The 24925-nt window shown below is 29.8% G+C and overlaps 3 protein-coding genes across 3 annotated transcripts in view; 1 reads left to right on the forward strand and 2 right to left on the reverse strand.

The window, feature by feature from the left end:
* Positions 1 to 8373, reverse strand: part of LOC148228270 (uncharacterized) — a 43617-nt gene extending 35244 nt beyond the window's left edge. Inside the window, exons 1-3 of the mRNA XM_088199078.1 lie at positions 8204 to 8373; positions 4313 to 4431; positions 4101 to 4198 (exon numbers count right to left, since the gene is read on the reverse strand). Of these exons, the coding sequence (XP_088055204.1) occupies positions 4101 to 4198; positions 4313 to 4431; positions 8204 to 8347 (361 nt within the window). The 5' untranslated portion in view covers positions 8348 to 8373. The remainder of the gene's footprint in view (positions 1 to 4100; positions 4199 to 4312; positions 4432 to 8203) is intronic.
* Positions 8374 to 14514: 6141 nt separating this feature from the next.
* LOC148228271 (uncharacterized) lies at positions 14515 to 23956 on the forward strand. The gene is made up of 4 exons (XM_088200322.1): positions 14515 to 14637; positions 14781 to 14937; positions 22424 to 22543; positions 22612 to 23956. Exons 1-4 carry the CDS (start codon positions 14593 to 14595, stop codon positions 23844 to 23846), a joined length of 1557 nt encoding a protein of 518 aa, XP_088056448.1. The 5' UTR covers positions 14515 to 14592; the 3' UTR covers positions 23847 to 23956.
* Myo10A (unconventional myosin 10A) overlaps positions 23885 to 24925 on the reverse strand; it is a 110604-nt gene continuing 109563 nt past the window's right edge. The window contains exon 27 of the mRNA XM_088200321.1: positions 23885 to 24889. Within this exon, the coding sequence (XP_088056447.1) occupies positions 24725 to 24889 (165 nt within the window). The 3' untranslated portion in view covers positions 23885 to 24724. The remainder of the gene's footprint in view (positions 24890 to 24925) is intronic.

Consider the following 24925-nt stretch of genomic DNA (forward strand, 5'->3'; position numbering starts at 1 on the left):
AATAAAGAATATAATTTAATAAATAATCACGTGCAATATGTATATAATAAATCAGTAGCATTCAAAAATCATAAATTCCGTTAACTTACAACAAACGTTTGAGTAGTGACTAGTGGTTTTTTTTTCATTATAATTTTTATATGATATTCTGTATGAAATAAGTTCATTAATATAGATTATTAAAACCTTGTATGAACCATCTAGCTCGATTTTAATTAATCATCACGATATTCATCCCTGAGATTATAAAAATCCAAGAAAACCCAATTTGTGATAGTCCATCGGAATTATAATTACGTAATAATTAATAATTTTGATCTTGTGAACACGACAGAAAACACTAGAGCATGTCTCGGCAACCTTTTTTGACTGCGAAACAAAATATTTAAAATGTGACTATTAAGAAGTAAGTAAATATGTTTGGTCCTAACAACCATATATGTGGTCTGGTTGTAACATCGTTAAACGTTATTTGGCACATGTATACATACGTATATTAAAAAAACTATTTGCGGAGTTCAAATGGGTCACTTTAAATCATCAATCGGGTCACTTGGTGACCCGCGGGTCATAGGTTGCCGAGCCCTGCACTAGAGTGAACCCAGGTATTCGAACCCAGATCTTTCAGTTATGGAAAAGTTTATGACAATACAAATTATAAATAACAAAAACGATTTTGATTTTGAAACTATACACTGCACAGATGTCGAATATGAAAACAATTTAACCAGTTAACTGCGGAATTAAGTTTTAAAATCCCTTATGGGGTTGTGTAATTAAAATCAAGCAATGACGAGTATACAAGTCGAACGCAGAGCAAATTCTATTATAAATTTTATTTATAATAGGAGCATAATATTTATATTTTAATTGTTATCGAATAATACCCGATATACACAGTAAACTACACAAAACAATTTTGGGAATACCAGATGCATTGGTGAAAATAATCAACTCGGTTTGTAAAAAGCAATACATTGTATGGAGAATAACCAATATACCAGAGATTAATCAACCCTTTTTTTGAAATACATAGAAATTGTATTGGTAATATATAGGGAACATTCCACTAAATGACATTTTTATTACAGAAATTTTGAATTTCATACAAAAACTCGAAATTTCAGTAAAAGTAAATGGTAATTTTAAAGTAGTAAATAGTATTTTTTATTTTACACGAGTATACCTGTCAACTGTTCCGAAATAAAGTTTAGGATTGATGTGTATATACATCTAACGCAGTTAACTGGTTAAGAGGTGATTGGGTTCCGAAAGAGTAATCGCTAACTGTTTAACATGACAATACACAGTGGAGACAATTATTAAAAGATTTCTGTGAATAAAAATATAAAATAAGAGGACGCTAATTATTTTAAATATTTATCTATTGTAACATATCCAATCCCGGGATCCCGAACGATTCATTGTATTTAAATGAATTTCGATAGCAAAAAATACAAACATCAAAGCTACAGAGCTTATTTAAATAAGGTGATAAATAATTTTTTAATGAATGTCAAACGCATCAAATTTTAACATTGATCCAAACATCTTGGATCGTAATGGATTCGTCATCAATAAAAACGTTATTTATTACGTTTAATGAGCCCTCATTTCACAACAATAACAATCTGAAGAACTCTAATAAATATAAAGAATTTTTCGGTGACATTTAATGAAAATGGCTGGATGAAAATTAAAGAAATTATACAAGTATCTCTAAAATTAGCAGTCGAAGCACTCTGCTGACGTGATACCAACTTGTGCTCAGCCGACGCAATTTTAAAATTTAGTTTTAGACAATTGACCGAGCTTAAGTCTGCATTAGGCAAAGATTTATTAATTTCTCTATGAAAACATGTAGAAAAACGAAGCCGAACAGATTTAACTGATACACTAAAATATTTATTTAACCCTTCATCATGCAATGACAACAAAACAACTCTTAAAACTAAAAAAGAAACTATTCAAAAACTTATTGAAATATTAAGTGAAGAAAAAGATCAAAATATATAATCGAAATATCAGAACCACTAATAACGACATCAATCGAATTTACTTCAACGCAGTCATCCCACATAAAGCCCCTATCAATTGAACAAGAAACAATGAAACAACAGTTACAAGATGAAATCACAAAAAACTTGACGACATGTGAACCATAAGTTCGAAGCTGCACTAGCCTCATGTCAATTATAAACTAAGAAATGATGTTATTTGAAAATGGAGGCTCACGCAGTCATCACCTCGAACTGGCATATATGTAAATATTTCATGACAATACCCACACAAGTGTCGAGGCTAAACGTGCTTTTTCAGCAGCAGGCTGCTTAGGAACCAAAATCAGATCCAGACTAAATGATGAAACACTTCATGCTTTGATGTTGCTTTGTGCATTTTATTCAAAATAATGTTTTCCGTTAATTGTGTCAATGAATGTACATATGTACACATACATTGTCAATGTTCATTTTTTATGTTCTCAAATAAATATGTAAAACTGTTTCCCTTTTTTATTTTTGTTGTATTATTTTCTATTTTAAACCCAAGTCTAAAATTATACGTACATTGTATGTTATAAAAAACAGATATAAAAATATATTGTATTATTCATTTTAAATTATTTTTATCGATAAAATAACAAAGCTAATATTAAATAAATATGAAAATTATCCCAGGACTAATCCCGGGATCGACTAATTGCAATACCAAAATCCCAGGATTGGAATCCCTAATTAGACCCCCAATAACACGGTAAATTGGGGATGCTATTTGGGTGCCATTACTTTATCTGTGAGCAAGCCAAAGAGAAGATATCTCACCACACGCGCCTTATTCGTAAGAAATTAGTACAAAACATATGCGAGTATTTTCTAGTAACCCCCAACTACACATACCCAAATAGCACATCCCCAATTTATCGTGTTATTGGGGGGTCTACTGTATTATTATATATTAATATACATATATATATAATACAAATATAATTCCAAGCATATTACGCTCAACAGTGTACATTTATAAAATAATAATGACAGTACCCTTAACTATTTTACCATGAACCGCTGATGGTCATAATAAACTATTTTTTTATTTATTTAAAAATTTCCCAGAAAAATACTATGCATTTTTTTTCAAAAATTCTGAAACACTTTTCCCGACTTATAGTTTTAGACAGACCTAATTAACAAAATCCTAATATGCTAACCTACCAACGAGGTTTATGTGGTATTAGTTACGCAATGACAATTACAACAATGTCAAGGCTCAATGACGAATCAAAGCATTTGCTCTAATACAATACAAAATTTAAATCATTCATCAAAGTAAAAGATACATATGTAAATAACTTTTTATGTTGACCATATTATTTATCTAGCAGACAATTTAACTCTTTTATTACTACAGAGCGGATATATTGACTTTGACATAATCGTCAAAAATACCCTGAACTGATATATTGACTTTTCAAATTTTTTTGTTTATTACCAAATTTTAAACCTATTTTGAATATAAAATGAGATTTCATGTTAGAAAAACAAAGATAAGAACTGTATAATTAAGAGAAAACTGTTATTCAAAGAACACTAATGGCGTTAATAGCGAATGCTTTTACATCCATTATTGTTAAAAAAATCTCCTTTTTACTGTTTAACTATTCATTTAAATAGTATAATATATAATATAATTTTTGTATATTTATATTTATGAATGTACATTAGTTTATATCATATAAAATAAAACATAAGTGGTTTGTAGATTCTTAAAAACTATAAAAGTATTTGTTCAAAAATTAAATTATTATCTATATGTATTCATAATCTTGAATTATATTTTTATTGCTGTATCTTTAATTTATAAACCTAGGATAAGTCTATAACAATATTATTTAATAAAAATCCCAAAAAAAAAACACCAGAATAAGTTAAAAAAATTAAAAAATGCTTAAAACCAGGCATTTTTGGTATTTCTAGCCTACATATAATAATCTCAGGTACTAAGAGTTATTATTGATACAACATTATTGTTTTACCAAAATATATTGTACAAATATAATACAATATCTCTTTTAAAAAATATTTAAAAAAAATACATCTTACATAAACGACACTCCGGATTAGAACGAACTATAATATCATTATACTGCCTTATAGCATTTTGCACCCCGGCTTCGCTGAAGTACATGGCGTAGGCAGTTCTGAAAATAAAATATAGACAATAATTAGATTTGAATTACAATAATATTAAATAAAACTGAATTTTATTTTTTTGTATTATTTTAATCTAGATATTACTACTAATAAATATTTACCCTTTGCCCTTTCCTGAGAAGTGCAGCATTAACCGAAAGTTGTATAAATCGCCACAATTCACGAAATAAGGAAAAAGTTCATCCTCATAACAATCGTTGGGTATGTTCGAGATGTAGATCTGAAAATGGAATAATTTAATCGTTAATAAAGCTTTAGGCTGGTTTCACGCGTGCCGGATGGATTCATCCGGCACCGGGCCGTCGCCGTGTAGTGGGGATGGTGTTGTATGGGCTAGTACCTACGATTTCAGACATGTCGGACGAATCTATCCAACGCTTCCCATACAACACCACCCCCACTACACGGCGCCGGCCCAATGCTGGGCAAATCCATCCGGCATGTGTGAAACTGGCCTTACTGTATTTAACTTTTGTATGATTGTACATAAAATAAAAGCATGAAACACTTAAAGATGTGGCAATATATTATCCCCAGAAGAGAAAGCAATGATACAATCGTGAAAAGCGGTTAATCTAATTTAACCTAACCTGTGGAATCGTAACCATAACATAACTCAAAAGAGATCCAAAAACATTATGTTGATTGCAGGCGTCTTTCTTATGACGTCCAGTGCTAACCGGCCATAAATCAGAAAGGTTAAAAAAAATATTTTATAAAAATCAACCTCCGTTCGATTTAGCAAACTGTTTAAACATGGTAAAAAATAATGTATGCTTTAACTAAGACTTCTGGTCAATGCATACATTGATGAGAATAAATACTCTAACTGTAACATCTACATACTATGTATATGTATGTATTATATATACAAATAAAAAAGATAGAATTACCTGTTGAAAAGGATTAACAGAAATACATATCACAAATGATAATGAAAAACATAGATTATATTAATAGATGCGATTCTAATTCCAGACATTTAGGAGGTGTTATATTTAAAAATATAGCAATAATAATAACTATTTAAAACATATAAAGAAATACATAGTGGTCTGTCATGGTGAAAATTTTGTTGGAAGAAATTCCCATATTATTATGTTTAGCATAGATATCTCCAAATAGTGATCCAAATTCATTCTTAGAATTCATAAATAATATTTTAGAGCGGTGTTCTGATAAAATTATGGATACCATTTTAATTGAAGGCTGGAATTATGTTTGGAACATATGTAAGGATTTTTATAATACAAAAATAGAAAAATGAGCAAATATATTGACAATGTACAACTTATGACTTGAGCGCATTAATAGATTTAGTTTTTATCAATAGTAAAAGAGTACAATTTAAAGTGAAAACAACCCCAAGAATTACTGATCATTTCATTGTATATATGTACATATATAGAAAAACATAATGTAATTATTGTAAAAAAATAATAATGAGATAATTAAAAAATTAGATTTTAATAAATTAAGAATAGAATAACAAAAATGTGACTGGAATATATATAACATGGATGTTACTATTATATGGAACCATATTTATAAGAATATTGTGGATAATAAAAAAAAAGTCTATATAAATTTAGAATAGAATATAGATTCAACTCAAAACCGTGGATTAACGATGATGTTAAAAATGTTTTAAAAATAAGAGATGAACCGTATAAAATATTTCAAATGATAAAAACAAAACAAGTAGAATAGTTTTAAATGGAAAATGGAAAACATACCAGGGTCAACATATGGCTGTCAAAGAATTAAGAATAGGTGAAAAATGGTATGAAAAGTCGATAGATGAAATAAAAAATGACCTGAATAAAATGTGAAAAACAATAAAAAAAAAAGTAATCCTTCTCAGAGAAACGACATAAAAATATATAGAGATTAATGGAAATATATATAAAGATCATCATATGACAACAGAAACAAATTTTACATACTACATAGAGCATAGAAGAAATTCTGAATTCAATACCTCAGTTCATTAAATTAGTATAATATAATAATTTTAATTTTCCAATTTTTGTATTAAATCAGAATTTTCAGAAAAAAATCACAACATAATTTGATAATAAAAAAGGAAATAGAACTGATGAATTAAATGTAAATAGAATAAAATAAACATTGAAAATACTAGGAACTAAATTAATTATTAATTAAATAAAACACAATCACAAGGAGAAATACTTGATAATTTGAAGATTGATACTATTATACTTATACCTAAAATACAAAATAGTAAAAAAAGGTTATGAAAATGAGACCAATTAACACATTGCCTTGTATGGAAAAGGGGATGGAAGAAATAATAATCAAACAATTAAAAGATTTTCTTTTTCCACAAAACATTCTGTGTGAACAACAATCGGGAATCATTGTAACATTTTATTGAATTTAAAGATAGCTTTCGAAACAATAGACAGAAATATAATGTATATAAAGAAATTAGAGTTTATGTGTTTAGTGAAATAGTTGAAAATGGTTTGATAATTATTTTTAAAAAAAAGAGATTAAAAAGTTTTAGGTAGATTATGATAATCTCACCACAGGGGTCCAAATTAGGACCATTGATGTTTATAATATTTATTAATATAGAAAAATGTAACATACAATTGTTGCAGATAACACTTAATAATGAATTAAGTATAATAGAAAGATGGTTAAATATAATGTACTTAAGCTTACTTAATTTATTGTTTATGTTAAGTTAAGTTAGATAATAATATAAAATACTTTAAAAATTAAATTTAAGAAACATTGTAATCATCTAATCAAAAAGATGAGAAATATGATAAATAGAAAAAAATAATCTACGATATTATTGAAGTTATAAGTTTAAAAATAATATGTTACCAAAGAATTTTAGTAAGTATTTGATAATTTATAAAGATGTACATAGATTTAAGGATATAAGTATTAAAAAACGAGTATGGGCAGAAGAATATTGTAAGCATGTGTGAATTTTTATAATAATATTCCTAGGACATAATTATAATAAATAGTATTTTTTAATCATATTTGTTTAGTATATAAAAAATCAGCTATATTCATTTAAATTTAATTTTAACAAATCATTTTTAATTTAACTATGCAGTACAGTACAGTACAGTACTTGCTAAAATAGTAGTGGCACTCGAGTAAAAGCGTTCACAAATGTGAACCAAAATAAAAAAATAAACAATATTCGATTGTGAATTTTCTATAATCGCAAAGCGAAAATATTTGCACTTTTAAAATTATAGTCGAGCGTGTTGGAAAAAATCAAAATGGCGTTCGAAAATGACGGACGCTGTGTTACTTATAGTTCAGACCGGTGTCTTGGACCACCAACCACCAAATTTTTTTCTGCAAAGTGTCGCAGAAAGGTCCGAGCGTTACGTTGACGGCGACGGCAACGACATGGCGGTCGCGGTAGAAAAATGGCACACGGCGTCGTTTGAAAACGAGCGCATGCGCATCGAGAATAATAAACTGCGTCGATTCCAAAACGAACGAGACGAATGCGCATGCGCAATCAGTTTAACAGGGAAGCGAAAATTACCTTTAAGAAATGGGTTTGCGAATCTTTGATGATTATACACGTTAAAAAAGAAAAACCACCACCGACCGAGATTTTTCTATGAAAAGTTAGTTACGTAGCAGCTGGTGTGTGTTAAAGAAAACCTATCAGGGTAAAAAAGATTCTTCCCGCGAGTTAAACGAAAACGATGCGAGGGTTTTGTATAAAGAACCGAGATATTTCAACTGTAAATATGGTTGCGTGTAATCAACTCGAGCAACAAATCGCGGGCAAAAAATCAGAAAATAAAACCGATACCGATACCGAGTTAAAGCAGAAACAGCTTTACCAACCGCAGCCGCAAAACGCGCCTTATTTAAACGAAACGTATTTTTATTCGTAAACTTTAATGCAAAAAACGTGAATTAAATTACGCGAATGGTCTCGATAATGGTGAATTCTCTTCAACATTATAAATATGACTCACCTCGTGTTCCGTCGGCTCGACGGGAGTCGGCCATAACTCCTTCCTCAGCCACACCACGTACTGTCCGTTTCTCTGCTTAACTTCATAACCACCCCTTTTGATGAACGCCAACGCATTCTCGTGCGCTTCCTTGCCGAAATCCATATCCAGTGCCCCACGACCCGCGCCGCAATGATTCCGCAATTCTGGACCACCTCTATATATAGAGTGAACTACCCTACTCCCACTCCTGCACAAAATCATCGCTGCCCAGGAATAACATCGTAGCTTGCGTTTTTTTACATAAATAACCCTTTTTAAACGTAAACGTAAATTATTGTTCAATATATTAGTGTTACATATATCAAGTACACAAACTTTTCTACATTAAAAATCAAATACAGAGATAATTTTTTTTAAATAATATAAAAAAATTGATTTATTAAAACAACATTTACATTTTATTACTTTTCCAACGAAATACATATTGATCTATCTTCAGAGGCGAAAAATTTACCAATATATTTATTTTTAAATTGTTCACTTCCATAACAAGCGCCAAAAAATAATTAGTATAACTTTCTTCCGAATAAGCAAACTATCCTTCAAACATATCCCAACCGTAATTATTTAGCCTCATGTTAATCATTTGATGAAAACCAATGAGAAGTTCACTTGCTATTAAAGTAAATTATCAACACTTGATGAGTTTGTATAGCGTGAAAGAAGGTGAAAAACGTAAATTTTTTAAGATTGTTTTCTTTAAGCAATTTATGCAGGACTCATTTTCTCAGTTTTGTTGTAAATCCTAGTGTTAGAGATTTCTGCGAGCTATTAACTGAACTGCAGTTCCTCTTGAACGTGGTGAATCTTCAAGTGGTTTATCAAATATAAAGGAAGTTTGTGAGTAACGTTCTTTTAGCATATTTTCTTTAAATGTTAAGTTTATAAGCCTTTAATCCGAGTGCTTAAGCTCATAATCAGACGGACTGTATTTGTGATCGTCGGGAGCGGCAAACCCCAAAGAGGGACACCATTTAGTCTGAATAGAGGCGCCATTTGCTTCTATAAAACGATGTCAGAAGTTTATATAAGCTAATTTGACTAGACGTCCTCTTTTGACGAGGATTGTCCTAATTTATCCTCTCTTTGTCTTTCTATGTCCTACTTACACTAAAATTTCCATACGGTTTTGCACAAACTTTTCCGAAATAACTTTTTTTAGCTCTCTCAGGAATTTATCCTTTTGATATTTAAAAAAGGTAAAAATTATTAATTAAAAGACAATGATATGACAGGGTTTACATTATATGACGCATGATATGTATTATATGATATATGTATGTATAATATATGAACACACGGGCCTGACAATGCACTGCATCGAACTTTAACTAAAAACTTTTTTATTACTTAACTCTTTGACAATGTGCCAATACAGATCAAGCTTGCAAAAAGGATGTACCACACCTGAGCAAACCGAAAAATAAGCACAAAACTATTTATGAAAAATAGTGGTGTCTCTAAGAACCACATCGTAGAGGACGAAATAGGTGCAGGTCCAACGAAAAGTCCCTAGTGTAATTTAAATATAATAAAACTTTATTTGATAATTAATCTTCTTGGAGAATTAAGAATAAAAGTTTACTACTGTTTTAGCAATACATAACACACATCACGGTAGAGTGTGGTAAATTAAAAATTAAACTCGTTAATTATATTCTTGGAAGAATTTTGCAAAGACGCAGATTCGGAGCATTACTAAATCACGTAGAATTACTATTAAATAGTGATGTATGATGGCTTATCTGTGCTAAGTTTTACAAAAAATGTTTGTAGCGCAATAGAGGTAAGGTGATTAAAAAAAAAATATATATATATATATATATATATGGTAACTAAATCTAAATATAAACAGGCATCTGAGTATAATAAATATGATGATAAGGTAACACTTTTACTTATTGAGTTTATTAGAAGATATTTTTAAAATAGAGGATTTAATATCTTTTGTATTTTTTTTCATTCAGCACTAAAATAATTTTAATTGTGAAAGAGAAAGAATTTTAATTGTTAAGGATGAAAACTTGAAATTAAAATGTGACATATTCTTGAAATCGAGAACCTTTTAGAGTAGTTGTTGATATCTATCATAACCTTTGTGAATAAGTTTTAACATATCTGACAGCATTTTCTATGCTACTTTTTCATGCAAAACGACATTCTCTACTATGAATGCAATTAAATCAAATCATGATCATTTGGCAGTTTTACGTACCTATAACAACAATATGATAAGCTTGCTAAAAATATAGAATATCAAGTTTCCGGCGCTTCCTTTTATAACAAGTAAGTAATTATAAGTTATGAAATTAATGGAAAGCATATTTTTTATGATATTAAAAATAAAATATTATGGTTGCTGTTATCAAAATATCTAAAAATATTAAATAGGCTCACTTTATTTACTACCCTTCTAATGATTATTAAACGCATACGATTTTACACTAATTTCAGTGACAGGTCACCAGATTCCTTTCGGAACTTCTAATAACTAATTATCACAAAAATATATTATTGACAATTTATTATTTTTTAAATTAGAAGCAATCTTTTAGATTTTACACAACATAATAATATTTAGCTGGTAGATTAAATAAATTTAGAACAACGATAAAAAAACGTTTGTTAATAATTGTAAATAAAAATAGTGTATCCTCTTAAATCATAACTCATTCTTTATTTTTATTTATTTTTTAATAAGTGAGATGTAAAGTTCTGTGTAGAGTTTTGGTGTGTCGTAAATGATAAATGGTTGCAGGATCATTGATGTAATGCAGAGGTCCCTAAACTTTTTTGTTTTGTAGACCACTTGCCATGTTTTTCGGTTTTGGGTAGACCCCCTGCTTGCTTGATATTGATTTTTTGCAAATTCATCAACTTCAAATGTGTTTTTGAGAGCTGGTATCGTGCTACTCACTTTCTACTATCTGTGTATGTGGATTATTCCATTCATTGAAAGCCAAAAATAAAGTGGTCTATATCGACCCCTAGGGGTCGATATAGACCACTTTATTTTAGGGGTCGATATAGACCACTTTGAGAATCACGATGGTATATCATTATGTGCAGGTTTTTACAAGTTCAAAATGTATTGCGACCACAAAGCGAATGCCTACATCCTACAACTTACACAATTTTATAAACATATAATATTTTTTTTACCTCATAGGTACTTTTATAAATAATGTAAATGTTTTAATTTTATAAGATTATAATGTAAGTAGATAGGTACTATCAGTGGTTGTTGAGATCCACTTCAGTGGACCCCCATTTTTATTTCATGGACCCCCAAATTTATTTTTGCTGACGTAGACCCCTTGCAGGTTATCATAGACCCCTGGGGGTCGATATAGACCACTTTGGGAATCACTGGTGTAATGGATTATCCTAAAAAACAAATCTACTTTATTCAGTTTTATTATCAACTTTTCACCATCGTTGAGAATTAAAAGATAAACTCAATTTGCACTCCAGTGATTGTAATATAAATTAATTATATTTTTTAAATACGAATTTAATACGTATTTGTAGTTATTAGTTCTTCCTCTGGACTGAGTTTCAAGACGCGTGCGGCGTTATGTAGACCTCCGGGATTGAAACGTTAACATTGCATTTAGCTAGTTTTCGGAAAATATACGATACTAATTTTGTAGAAACATATTTTTTATATGATGAACGAAATTAATCGATATATCGCTTCTTTACTTTGCTATGAAAACAACCTAAAAAATATATACATTTTGCAAGCAATACATTTGTAAAATCGTAATGGCTAATATTTTGGTACCGATCTTATTATGTATTTAAAATCCGTTTTCTTTTGCAAATACATATTGATATTAGGTGTTATATGAAGTATGTATTATATATATCCATGATGAAATTATTATACATAAAAAGTTGATATGTACATGCAAAAAGTCCAAATGAACTCTTAATTTCAACCCAAAGTCAATCAAATAAATCGTATAAGTATCAATATCATATTTACTTCAAAAAAAGTTTGATTTGCTGTTGCTAAGTGCAACGCGTGTGTTTTACATATTTTAAAAACGAATTATTTTTTAATCGCGAATCATCGACTTGATCTAAAAATATCTCCGAGACAAACAATTTCATGACATTAGTTTGACCTCAAAACAAATAAATACAAATACATACACAATTTAATACAATAGTTGTACTTCGTTCATTGACTTCACACACCTACATCACATTTTTGGTCATAAGCAACGATTTTGCGACTGTGGTATTTTTTATTTATTAAGTAGATGCATTTATATTATTTTCTTAATACCTTCAAATAATACATATAAAGAAATTAATTAATAAACATATAAATAAAAACTGAGCAAATTAATACATTATTAAAAATATGAATTCATGCAAAAGGTTTTTTTGTCAAGTGTTGATAAACACGTGCCAAGGACAAGGTCAAGCGGACTAAAGCTGAGCTTGCACTCTAATATATTTTTATTTGCATTACTCTTTCCAAGGAGTGAAGTGGTAGTACTAAATTGAGGAGGACTGTCCTCCTTTTGCCTTTCTTTGTTCTCCTTGAACAAAAATGTCCGAGGTGACCTATTTTTAGCAGCATCCCTAAATGAGCAAAAATTTCCGAAATGACATGTTTTAGCTCTTGTAGCATTTTGTCCTCCTTTATCCTTTTGGAACAAAAATTTCCATGATAACCTTTTTCAGCTCCCTCAGAAATTTATCCTCTTCGAAAAAAAAGTTCCGAGATGACGTTTTTATTTTTAATGTCCTTTGATATTTCCAAATCTGGTAACCTTACCTAAAAGGAGTTTTAGACTGAAATTAATCAGTACGACAGTGTTCCTACTTATTCACCCTTGATGAAATGAGGGAAGTTCAACAGCTCTTCCAGACTTCAACTTTCTGATCAATGTGATGATTCAAGGCAGAACCGGACCATATGTTATTGTATAATACAGGCATGGCGAACCTTTTTGGGTTCGCGTGCCAAAAATCCTCAAATATTATTCCTCAATTGTGTGGCGTGCCCAAGGAGTAAAAAAATTACCAAGATAGAAAAAATAAATAATTATTTTTCCTTTAAACGATTGTCATTTATCTTAGAAAACATTTGATAATTAATAAAATAAAATAAATTAATAATTCACAGGTTAATTTAATCAAGATTTAATTTTTTTAAATTTCAAATTAAAAAAAAATTTTGAACTTGGAAATCGTTCGCGTGCAATCCAAATTCTCAAACGTGCCACCTCGGGCACGCGTGCCCTAGGTTCGCCATGCCTGGTATAATACATACAATAATAGACTCATTGACGTCATATTAGGTTTGCAAATTTGATGCTATTTAGGAAAATCTAAATTTTCGGTTTTTTGAAACTGAAAATCCGGATTTAAACTGAATTTTATTTCTATTCATTTTTTATATTATATATCCTTAATTAAAACCCTGTTACAAAATTAAAAGCTTTTTACTTAAGAAATCTTACAAAATATTAAGTCTTTATTATTAAACTTAATATTAACTAAAACTTAAATATTATTAAAAAGAAGAAGAAAGTAATCGCTGGATGCGAAAACAATGTGGAACTGGAATTATAGCAATGATAAAACGTTGCATTTAAATAAACTTCTACCAAATAGCTAAGGTTTTTGATGAAGAACTATCTATTAAACTAAATATAATATATATTGTAAACATAGCACTATTCTAATAAAATAGCAAGAGTATTCCAACAAATATTAAGAACAAAAAAAGCAACGAGGACACAATAAAAAATAAAAATATTTTTTTATAATTCAAAACAATCGTCAATATAATATTAGCTTATTTTATATGCGTCCGAACGAATTAAAAAAAAGTAATATCTATAAAATACCAAACCTTACGCTTACGAGATTTGTAAGTAAATCAAGTTATTTTGCTATATAGAAAAAAACAATTTGAATCTAGTACTGCAGTCAAAAATTAAAAAAAACACAATTCATTTATTCTTATTATAAATTTTGTGTCATATTCGTCGTGCGCTTAGTCAACTAACATTAGTTACGAAATCGTTTTCCTCAACCATAAAAGTACATTTCTCGATGTGTTGCGTGTAGAAGCAGTCAAGGACGTATCATTAGTTAAATGCATTTTCTTAGACGGCATTGTATATTTTCTTAGACGGCATTGTCTACTACAAATAAATAGTAAGCATGTTGCGATTACAGAAAAACCATTCGACGGTCGCGGAGTTGGAAAAGTCGGTTAGCTTCGTCAGTCAGAGTTTAGCTGTCGGACGCGACGGAAAGATGGTTTCTTGAACTTGGTTGTAAACGAGTGTTTAACTAAATAGACAATTATTCATAAAATGGTCGTGTGTGATAAATGGGTAGCCGTTAAAATCATTGAAGTTGTACGTAGTCGACTTAACTTTCTCCAATTTCTACTTTAATAAAAATATCCTTATTTTTAAAATCTAATTAAATTTTATATTTTTTTATTTGTGAATAAAAAACTGGTTTTGTGTAATTTAAATATAAATAAATATTGTTCTAGATATTTTGCGTATCTTGTATGGTGGCAAAGCGTGTCACTGATGACGAATCGGTGCGACTCACACTTTATTTGCAAAAAATATCAAGGGAATGGTCCCTATTGAGGAACATAACTTGGAGTTCAATTGGGGCTTCATTTGGTGACGCAGTCTATGGAGGTAAATTATTTACACAAATACCATAATTTTATTCTGTTCAATTGAATAACATAAAAAGTTATTTATATGTAAATGCACTATTAGTAGTATTCAGTATTAGATATTTTTCATGCGATTATTTAATCTATACATTTCTTTAAAAAAATGCAGCAAACCAAAAAAATTGTAACAAAAATGATTTTTGAAGTTTTGGAAATTTTTAATTAAAATCTAGCTATTTAAATATGTTTTAATTTTTAAAAAATTAAAAGAGAATAAAAAATGATATTAACATTTAAAAAAATGTATAATTTAAAAAATTGAATATTTAATTAAATTAAAAAAATAGCTTCACTCGAAAGTTAATTACATATATTGTCTTTATGAAATAAGCAAAACAAAACACATCTATATAATTACAATGGCATGTATGAATAAAATAAAATACGTGAGCGTGTAACACAACAGGTTAAAACTGGCAAGCGTCACTCGTGTTAAATAAATTATCAAGCTCAAGTTTTGCGCTTTAGGATTTTAGTTATTGACTTGAACCTTTATTGGACAAAAAAATATTTTTTATTTAATCCACTGCGTTCCAATTAATTTAGTCACCAAAAAGCTACTTAAGCTACTTACCTATTATTTATATATCATTTATTTTGGGTATACCCTGTACCCGTTTCAGATGTTGGGACCACTACCTGAAAAAAAACCACACAAGAATGCTATGACAAAAAACGAATGTTTCGCTATATCCTTGTAAATATTATTTAGTTAATTGTTCACTATTGTAATTCACACAACACCAATATTTTTCAACATATTCTTAATCGCACGGAATTAGTTTTTATTTTATTTTTATTACTCTGATATCTGAAACACTAAATATATTTATGTGTGTATATTACAATTACTTACATATTTATATACTTGATGTTTGGTTATATTTGTACATCAAATGCTATAAGCAATGTTCCATATGAATATATTATTTTGAATTACGTTTTTAAACAACTCTTTTGTTTTTATTTCCCCAGTTTTTTATTTACATAATATAAGAATTTCCTATATGGGAATAGCCCTACTTGATATGCCATGCCAAATCCATATTGTGACGATTTATTTTGTCCTTCCATGCAAATACTATACTATTACTGTTCGTTCATGTATATGTTACTACTTCTCCCTTGCGTAATTATTTATGGCTTGTGTTAGACCTAATTGTGCTTGTTAAATATATTTTTTGGAAAAGTAAATTGGCCATTATACAGAGTAATCCAATTCAAGTTTCCTATGTTGCCAATGATCATGCTCATGATCATGCCAATGATCAGACAGCTGTCAATAATCATGCGGGGACGTCGTTCCAACAATTTTTTATAGTTAAATTCGCAGGGGACGTCCCTGTTTACAATACGTGTTAAAATTAATAAAATCATATCAATAGAAAAGATCGGTTATCTAGCGTTCATTTTAAGACTTTTTATAACAATATTACGACTTACAATAAATAAAGCATAGTGAAGCATGAACGAAGTATATCTAAACCAAATTTTGTTCAATAGGAGAGCGCAAAAATCAATAATCCATTCTCAGAAGTACCGCTGCGACTGCGCCGACACATTTTTTTTACTTTTGACGTTTATTTTTGACTTCTGAGCAGCGATAATTGTTTTTGCGCCCTCCTATTGACCAACATTTGGTTTAAATATACTTTGATCAGCACTCTTATATAAAAAGTTCGTAGTAATATCGGTAAGGATAGCTATCATATTTTTAAAACAGTCTGATATCGAAGTGCAGACAAACTATGGAGCAATAAGCGAGATGTAAAAATAAGAGAAATATTTTGGACCAGACCTAATGAAAGTTCTATAACTATTATTAGTTTTTAAATTTTCATTAGGTTAAGTTTGGGTTTGAGCAGAAAATGGACGTTTCACAACTGTCAAATGTAGTTTCATAGACATTTTAGAGCGGTACATAATTGCACTAGCACATATCAGTTAAATTATAGTTACGCTAGTAGAAATATATATTAACTGGTGAAAATGTACTTGGACTTCACTTGTGAAAACATAACTTCACTGAAAAATTCACATGCCAGATAAATTATATTTTCACTGGCAAATCTAGCGGTGAAAATGTTTCCGATATAATTTCACTGAAATGACATATGTATTTAAAAATAATTTCGGGATAGATTCAAAACTCTTTATTTTAGATTTTCTTTGAGGGATAACCAAAAAAATTCTGATTTAGAGTCATGGTCGTCATTTAAGATTTTTACAAGGGGAGGAGGGCAAATGTTGGCCAGTTTGTGGTCGTTTTTTAACATTCCAATTTCATTAAGATTTATAGTTATATCAATAGATAAACCAATAGATAAAAAAGAGTCAACTCCAAATAACTTGAGGGAACAATACATAACATAGAAAATAAATTTTAATTTGCCATTTAATCCGTGGTGTTGCTATTCGCTTTTTATTTTATAGTTATTGGGAAAGGCTAGTCATCATTTGAACGCGTCTGCTGTGCGAGGCACATAAGGTTCATTTGCCAGAAATGTTTATGGATTTTTAATTGCACCACGTCGAATTTATGATATCCTAGGTTAGCTGTGACGACATTTGACGTTTTGACATCCTTTGTCAATATTTTTTTTAATACTAAGCCGAACTAAAAAGTTTATGTTTATTACTGTATTGCACGGTTCATATGAAAAGATACAGTCATGGTTAATTTTTTTTAACTAAACATTTTTTATGGAATGTACAGTTATTTTGAAATTCGATATGTTCCTGGCGCGACTAACATCTTGAAACAGTGCCGTAACTATAGATTTATGTCCATATTTCGCTGCAAAAATCTGAAAATCACACAACACATTAAAAAAATCCTTTAATTTATTATTTCTGCAATTATGTTATCGCAAATAATATTAAAATTTTTTTCAATTTTTTCGATGTTCGGTTAATAAATTTGCCTCTAAGATATCGATGGCTTAAATTGTAAAATTGCTTACTCCATATTTGACAACTTTACAGGAGAAACAAAAAACTAAATAGACAACTTATAAATAGGAAAACAAAACAATATCTCAATTTTCTGGATAATAAATTTTGGTTAATTAGCAATTTTTTGGGCATGTGTATTTCGGTTAAAGAAGATACAAGGTAACATTGTTAAGTCACTTTCACCCAAAAGTGGAGTTATCAAATTTACACTTTAAGCCATCGATATCTATTATTTAAAAACAGTTACATACGTAAATTTATAATTATATTTAAAGTTTTTATAACAGTTTGTCTATTTTGCAAGAACTTGCTTGTGTTTTAATACGTTGTTGTAATTTTCCCCATAACACTGTTAAAACTTTAAAAGGGCTATTCCATACTGCACTATTTTTATTTGCAAATTTGATTTTTTTGTTGTCATCACTTCTTATTTCTATTAGTGTAATTTTTCCAGATAGATAAAATAGCATCAGCTTGCAGACTGCCTAGTATCACTTATTATTTTTGAATGTTTATATCAACCCAATGTATTACTTTTTTTCAAGTACGAGTATGTCTAAAAATAAAAATATACCTATAAGGTCACCTTACTTTTACAGTACTCGGCTTAGTTGGCCCTTAATATTCTAAAACAGGGGTAGGCAACCTGCGTTCCGCGGGCCACAAAAAATAAAGTAAAAATATAAAATAGTGGTTATTAAGGGAATTTTTTTACTACATGGCTAATTTTGTTGAGCAAAGTTAGCAGTTTTTAAAGGAGAAGTCCTAAAAATGTTGCTGTCCCGCTAATTTTATTGTGCAAAATAAATGATTATCAAAGGATTTTAAGATAATAACCATCCAATGGAATTGATTTGATTTTATCTTGTGATTTACTAACTGGTTAAGAACCCAATATCCTCTTAATTACTTGCGGTCCGATAAATAAAACTAAAAACTGATCGTGGCCCACAACTCTAAAAAGGTTTCCGACCTCCGTTCTAAATTTCATCACATTGTAGTAGAATATCTCGAAACATATATTTGTTGAGTTTGAAGTTAATCAACGTTTCATATGTTATATACTCTGATTTTGAATCTTATGTATTCCTATTATTATATAATTCAATAAGATTGCGACGCAATTGCAATGCTGCAACGTTATTAGTTCATCGCCCTAAAATCGTGATATATGAACGTTTGTTATACTAAAGCAATTAGAGCAAACAAGGGATCGATTCAGTATCATTCGTTTGAACGAAACGATAAATCGATGGGACACTTGAAATTGGAAACAGTACTATACTTGTTCAGTTTGTCACAAAGAGATGTTGCGTCACATGTTATATCACAGGTCGATCGAAGGGACAAATCGATGGTATACATGTTACCTTATGGAATGTGTCATAAGGAAATGCGTCACGTGTGCAATGTATATACATATGGGAATCAAATAAAGAGAAGACACTTGATCTTGATCTCGGAGAGAGAGAGAGTGACGGTCAGAGCCAACACAAAAGCGTACTCATTTAAAACAAATCGCTCGTCCAGCCGATTCCTCCTCCCGGGTCCTTAACACATATGGTCTAATGCCGGAACAAATTTGAGAAGCACTGGGTCATATTATTGTTTAAATCTGCGACATGCGTAACGAGGGTGGTCCCTCTTTTAAAATAGACTATGAATTTCGTCTAGCATTATTGATGTCTGGGTCTATTTTTTGCACTAGTCGAGTTAATTCATCTCTTAAATAATTATTTTTACCACCCAGAAGGAAGATTTGTTTTGAAATTGTTTCAAATGCAAGTTTACTGGTCTCTTCGAAATAGTTTTAATTACTAATTAAAATATTTCATCGATATATGCACGTCTATGATTTGATTATGAGTCAATGATTAAGTAATAAGAAAAAATACTTACTATCTGGCCCAGAAGTCGTTAAACTGCGGCTCTTGTGACACACATTTTAAAATATAATAATTATAAATTTGATTGCTACAAATTTTATCACAATATATGCAAAAAATATTTTTTTAATAAATAATAGTGTTGATTCAAAGCATTTTGCGTCTGACCAAAACGAAATTGTAACACATTGTGTTTCGAATACAACTACATACATATATGTACATATAAGCATATAACATTCTTGTCGCAGATCTTGGTGGTCCACGCTAGCTCGAGACTTCCCAAATTGTTTTTTTTTCGTTTAATTGTTCTTAGAACTTGACCACTATTCGCGTAAATTGTTTATTTTCTATTGAATTTGCGATATGTGAGGTAAGATTTTCGAAGAACTCGCGCGGGTCGTATGTTCAATACCTGTAACCTTTGTTGGAACATATGTCCTTGAAATCTAATTTTAGACTGTGCACTTGTGTGTAAGGTTCGCAATACCGGTGATACTGATATTAGGGCAAAAATCAACCTTCGATATTACAACATGAAATACCTGTAGTACCGGGAAAAAATCAATTTTTTTCAAATCCGTAAATTTTATTTGTTGAAAACGATATCTTCATGGCTTAGATCTTAGAACTACGAAAACAACGATGCCCATATTCCATATTGCTTAAAAGCGGAAGTGGAGAATAAAATTATGTTTATTGTAGGGTATTACCCTAAGTAGTGTTATCGGAGTAACATATCAAAGTAGAATAATACATTATTATGCAGTATTTACGTATTTTTTAAATTTAATTACCTTTTACCATGAGTAGAAATAAAAAAATATTAGAATTCTAAATCTTTCGGAAATAAATATTATTGAGATATTCTAAAATAAATATTAAATATGCAATAATTAAAATAAAAAATAAAAATAAATCACATCTAATGTTATATACTCTGATTTTAAATCTATATATTCCTATAATTATATAATTCAATAAGATTGCGACGCAATTGCAATGCTGCAACGTTATTAGTTCTTCGCCCTAAAATCGCGATATATGAACGTTTGTTTATAATAAAGCAATTAGAGCAAACAAGGGATCGATTCAGTATCATTCGTTTGAACGAAACGATAAATCGATGGGACACTTGAAACTGGAAACAGTACTATACTTGTTCTCTTTGTCACAAAGAGATGATGCGTCACAAGTTATATCACAGGTCGATCGAAGGGACAAATCGATGGTGTACATGTTACCTTATGGAATGTGTCATAAGGAAATGCGTCACGTGTGCAATGTATATAAATATGGGAATCAAATAAAGAGAAGACACTTGATCTTGATCTCGGAGAGAGAGAGAGTGACGGTCAGAGCCAACACAAAAGCGTACTCATTTAAAACAAATCGTTCGCCCAGCCGATTCCTCCTCCCGGGTCCTTAACACTAAATTATATAAATATCACAATCATCAATCACATATGTAAATCTGTTTTTAGAAAAAAATATTTTGAAATACATTTTGAAGAACAGTTGAATTTTAAAATTCTTCTTCTTCTATAAACAGATTTACAATTTTCAACGCACTCCTTTCTATAAGGTTTGTTCAGATAATCGTAACTAATAAAAAAATAATGAGTAATATAGGAATATATTTTATTGGAATAAATTAGCTAATGCTACTCTGGCCCATCAGCATATAAAGTATTTTTATAAGTACCTGAATGTAAAGAAGATTGTTAAACGCTTCTTATTGTTTGAAACACGAAGTATTCATAAATAGACGTATAATTGGTCATAAACGTTGGCAGCATAAGTCGAAATGTAACCTGCTTGCTTATTATATTTTCTCAAAAAAAAACACATGAAGACGACAATACTTACTACATCTTTATTCAATATTTTTAAAAAAAATGTTCCAACTCTTGAATCCTTGGATTTTTTAGCAAAATTCTCAAGCATGTATTAACATTCAACAATATATTACAACATCAACTTAGCAATACAAGCATTTAGTTTAACTTTGAATGAATGCACATCTATCAGATAAACTGATTAAACAACGTTTAAATATATTAAACAGGACAATTAGATGTAGTTGTAATTTAATTGTAATGTAATAAAAAGACAATTAAAACAACTTCCTACGAAACATAATTACCCATATTGGATGTAAAAACTGTCAACATTAAAAGGGATAGTGATTTAATTAACATATTTATTATATCAAAACAATAATATTCGAATGCTTTGGTTTTGTCAGTCAATAAGCATGGTGAAACATGCGAGTGGTACTCGGATTATTTATTACTTATTCATTAAAATAATAATAATGACAATACCAGTAATACCAATATTGACTGTTTTTCTCTTGGTAATATCGGTATTGAAAATTCCGGTATTGTTGAAATCCCTACTTGTGTGCAATGTGTATATGAATTCAAATTTACTCGAAGCAAACTTCAATAAATTATATAATAAAGCAACAACTCCCGTTATTCGAACTGTGCTAGTGATAAGTTATCTATTGCTGCCATTCTTCAAGTGTGACCTAAATAATTTCACATTTACATGCATTTCACATATAGCAGTTAACTATAGCATTGTTTCAAATTACAGGTTATGTCATAATCACCATTGGTCTTTTGCTTGGGAAAATTTTTGCAGAAGTACCAAAGGGTAGAAGAATATTAGAAAAGTTTCTGCTAGGACTTGGTGCTCTTTTTTTCATCATTTTAGGTAAATATATCTTATATTTAATATAGTTTATGTTTAATACATGTGTAATTTTTATTTTTCTGTTTCAGGTGGACTTGAATTAGCATCTTTAGATTCAATTCCAGATGGTCTCATTGATAATGCAGCTGTTTTAGGAGTTCTGTCGTTAGTCACTGCTGCATTATTCCTCATAGATCTTGCCGGACCTAGAGAAAAAATAGCAGAAAATCGTCCGCAAACTGCCGTCAATATAAAGACTTTGGTCTATCCGAAACTATCGCAAGAAAGTCAACCTGATATTAAAGTAATTGAAAAAAATGAGTCAAAAGCGACGATTGTTTCAGAAAAAAATGGAAAAGTCACTAAGAAAGTAGATAAAAATAAACCGATAGAGAGGGTGGATAAAAAAAGTGAGGAAATTGAACAAAAGGATGACGATGAAGTTGATACTTTTGTAGTTCCACAAGACGACGGTTATCACAAGTATACCGATAACACTTCTTTAGAAACGATCGAAAAGACAAAGTTTGGATCTGTCCGGAACGGTAATCCTAAGCATTTGGAATTATTTGATAAAGTACCAATAAATCATAGAAAATATAAGCAGGACGTAAAAGAATTTGAGAGCAAATATGGACATTTAAAAAAACCCGCTGTTTACGAAGAAGAAATGGATAAGAACGCTGCGTATTTGAAAATTTTGGAAGATAAGAGAATACAGAAGCAGTATCTTAACGAAGCAGAGAATAAGAATGAACGATTTGTAATGAAGGAGTCCGTTCCGTTGGACAGGCAAAGCTATCCATATTTAGTTTCTAGTAGAAGTTTTGATTTTGATAGGAATGGTAAGCGTTGGGACACGTTTGAAGAAGAAAGCTTACCACCGTTTCCAGTGAAAGAAGACTATTTACCCGTATTGCAGACTCCTATATTTTCAAAAATTAAGCAAAATGGGAATCATAAAAATCATGGAATATATGACAATTACTCGCATTATAAATCAGAAGGCTCTCAGACAGATTCAATGAGGAGTAAGATGAGTACGTTGAAGTCTAAACCGCCCACCTTACAACAAATCGCAGAGTATTTTGGTTTAGAGAAGAAAAAAAATGAAAAAAGAGAAGCAGCTTCGCAAATTTATAGAGACGAATTGCCGGCTGTGTCGTTTGTTCTGCCGACATCGAAGATCAAAATGGACTGTGGTGGAGAACCGATTAGCCCGACGGATCCTGGTTATGTACAATACACGGCGCAAAGGTGGGACGAGAAATCTGATCGTAGACAATCGACAAGGACTCCTAGACATAGTCCCACCGATGATTGATAATAGTTCAAATATTAATAAAAAACACTAGAGATTCATGTCACAAAAATATATAACTTTATTAATTATATTAATTTACACAAAATATAATTTTTATATTACGTGTCATAATTTATAAGACTGAATTCAATAAAAAATTGATTTATATATAATACAAAAAGAACATTATAAAAATATCATTCACAATACCATTGTAACATTTTATATATTTATATAAAAAAATCATAGAAATATGCAATATATATATATACTTAATATAAATTTAGATTAAGTACTATAAATTTTGAGCAAATTTGAAAATATGTATTAGATTGTAAAAATACCATTTGACTTTTATTGAATGTATAGTTATAATAAAAGGGTTTGGTGTTGATTTAACGTATTATTAATTATCATTTTATCAATAGCACAATTATTAGAAACAAATATACATAAAAATTCTTGGACTATTGAATCTAAAGTATATGTATGTATATACAAAGTCAGAGTGAATCTTTAGAATAAAATAAAAATGTAAATATGTCTTAATAAATACATATTTTTGATATGGAAGATATTTACAAAATTAAAAAATTATAAAAAATCAATATTTTAAATATTTCTCAAACACACTTAATGATAAAATGGCTAAATATGAAAAAAATAATGCAAAACAAAAATACAAAATAAATATGGTCAAAATAAAAATTATTATTATAAGAGGTCATTGACTATGCGATTATTAATACTATATAATGTAAAAGCTGAAACATTGCTATTGATATAATAATATACATATAAATGATCATTACTTGTTCGTATCCTATTAATATCTATTGGTTCATTTAACGTTTCATATTTATCATTAACATTAATAATGGCTCTCGGACGAATTAAATTTAATCGGAGCTGAAAGCGTTGGCTCCAGACTGTTGTAACGTAATGTATTGTCTGACCAAACGCGATACTTCATGGGCTTGCTCCGTTTGCAGTCTCGTCACTCGCTGCTGCAGCAAAGATCCGCATTTCATGTCTAAGAATAGAGAGCCGTCTTCAGATCTCACCTGAAACGAAACGTCAACATTATAAGAAACACGTAT

Source organism: Plectrocnemia conspersa, unplaced genomic scaffold (assembly GCF_051122295.1).
Source record: "Plectrocnemia conspersa isolate PC_06_02 unplaced genomic scaffold, ASM5112229v1 ptg000012l, whole genome shotgun sequence".
NCBI classification, from domain to species: domain Eukaryota; kingdom Metazoa; phylum Arthropoda; class Insecta; order Trichoptera; family Polycentropodidae; genus Plectrocnemia; species Plectrocnemia conspersa.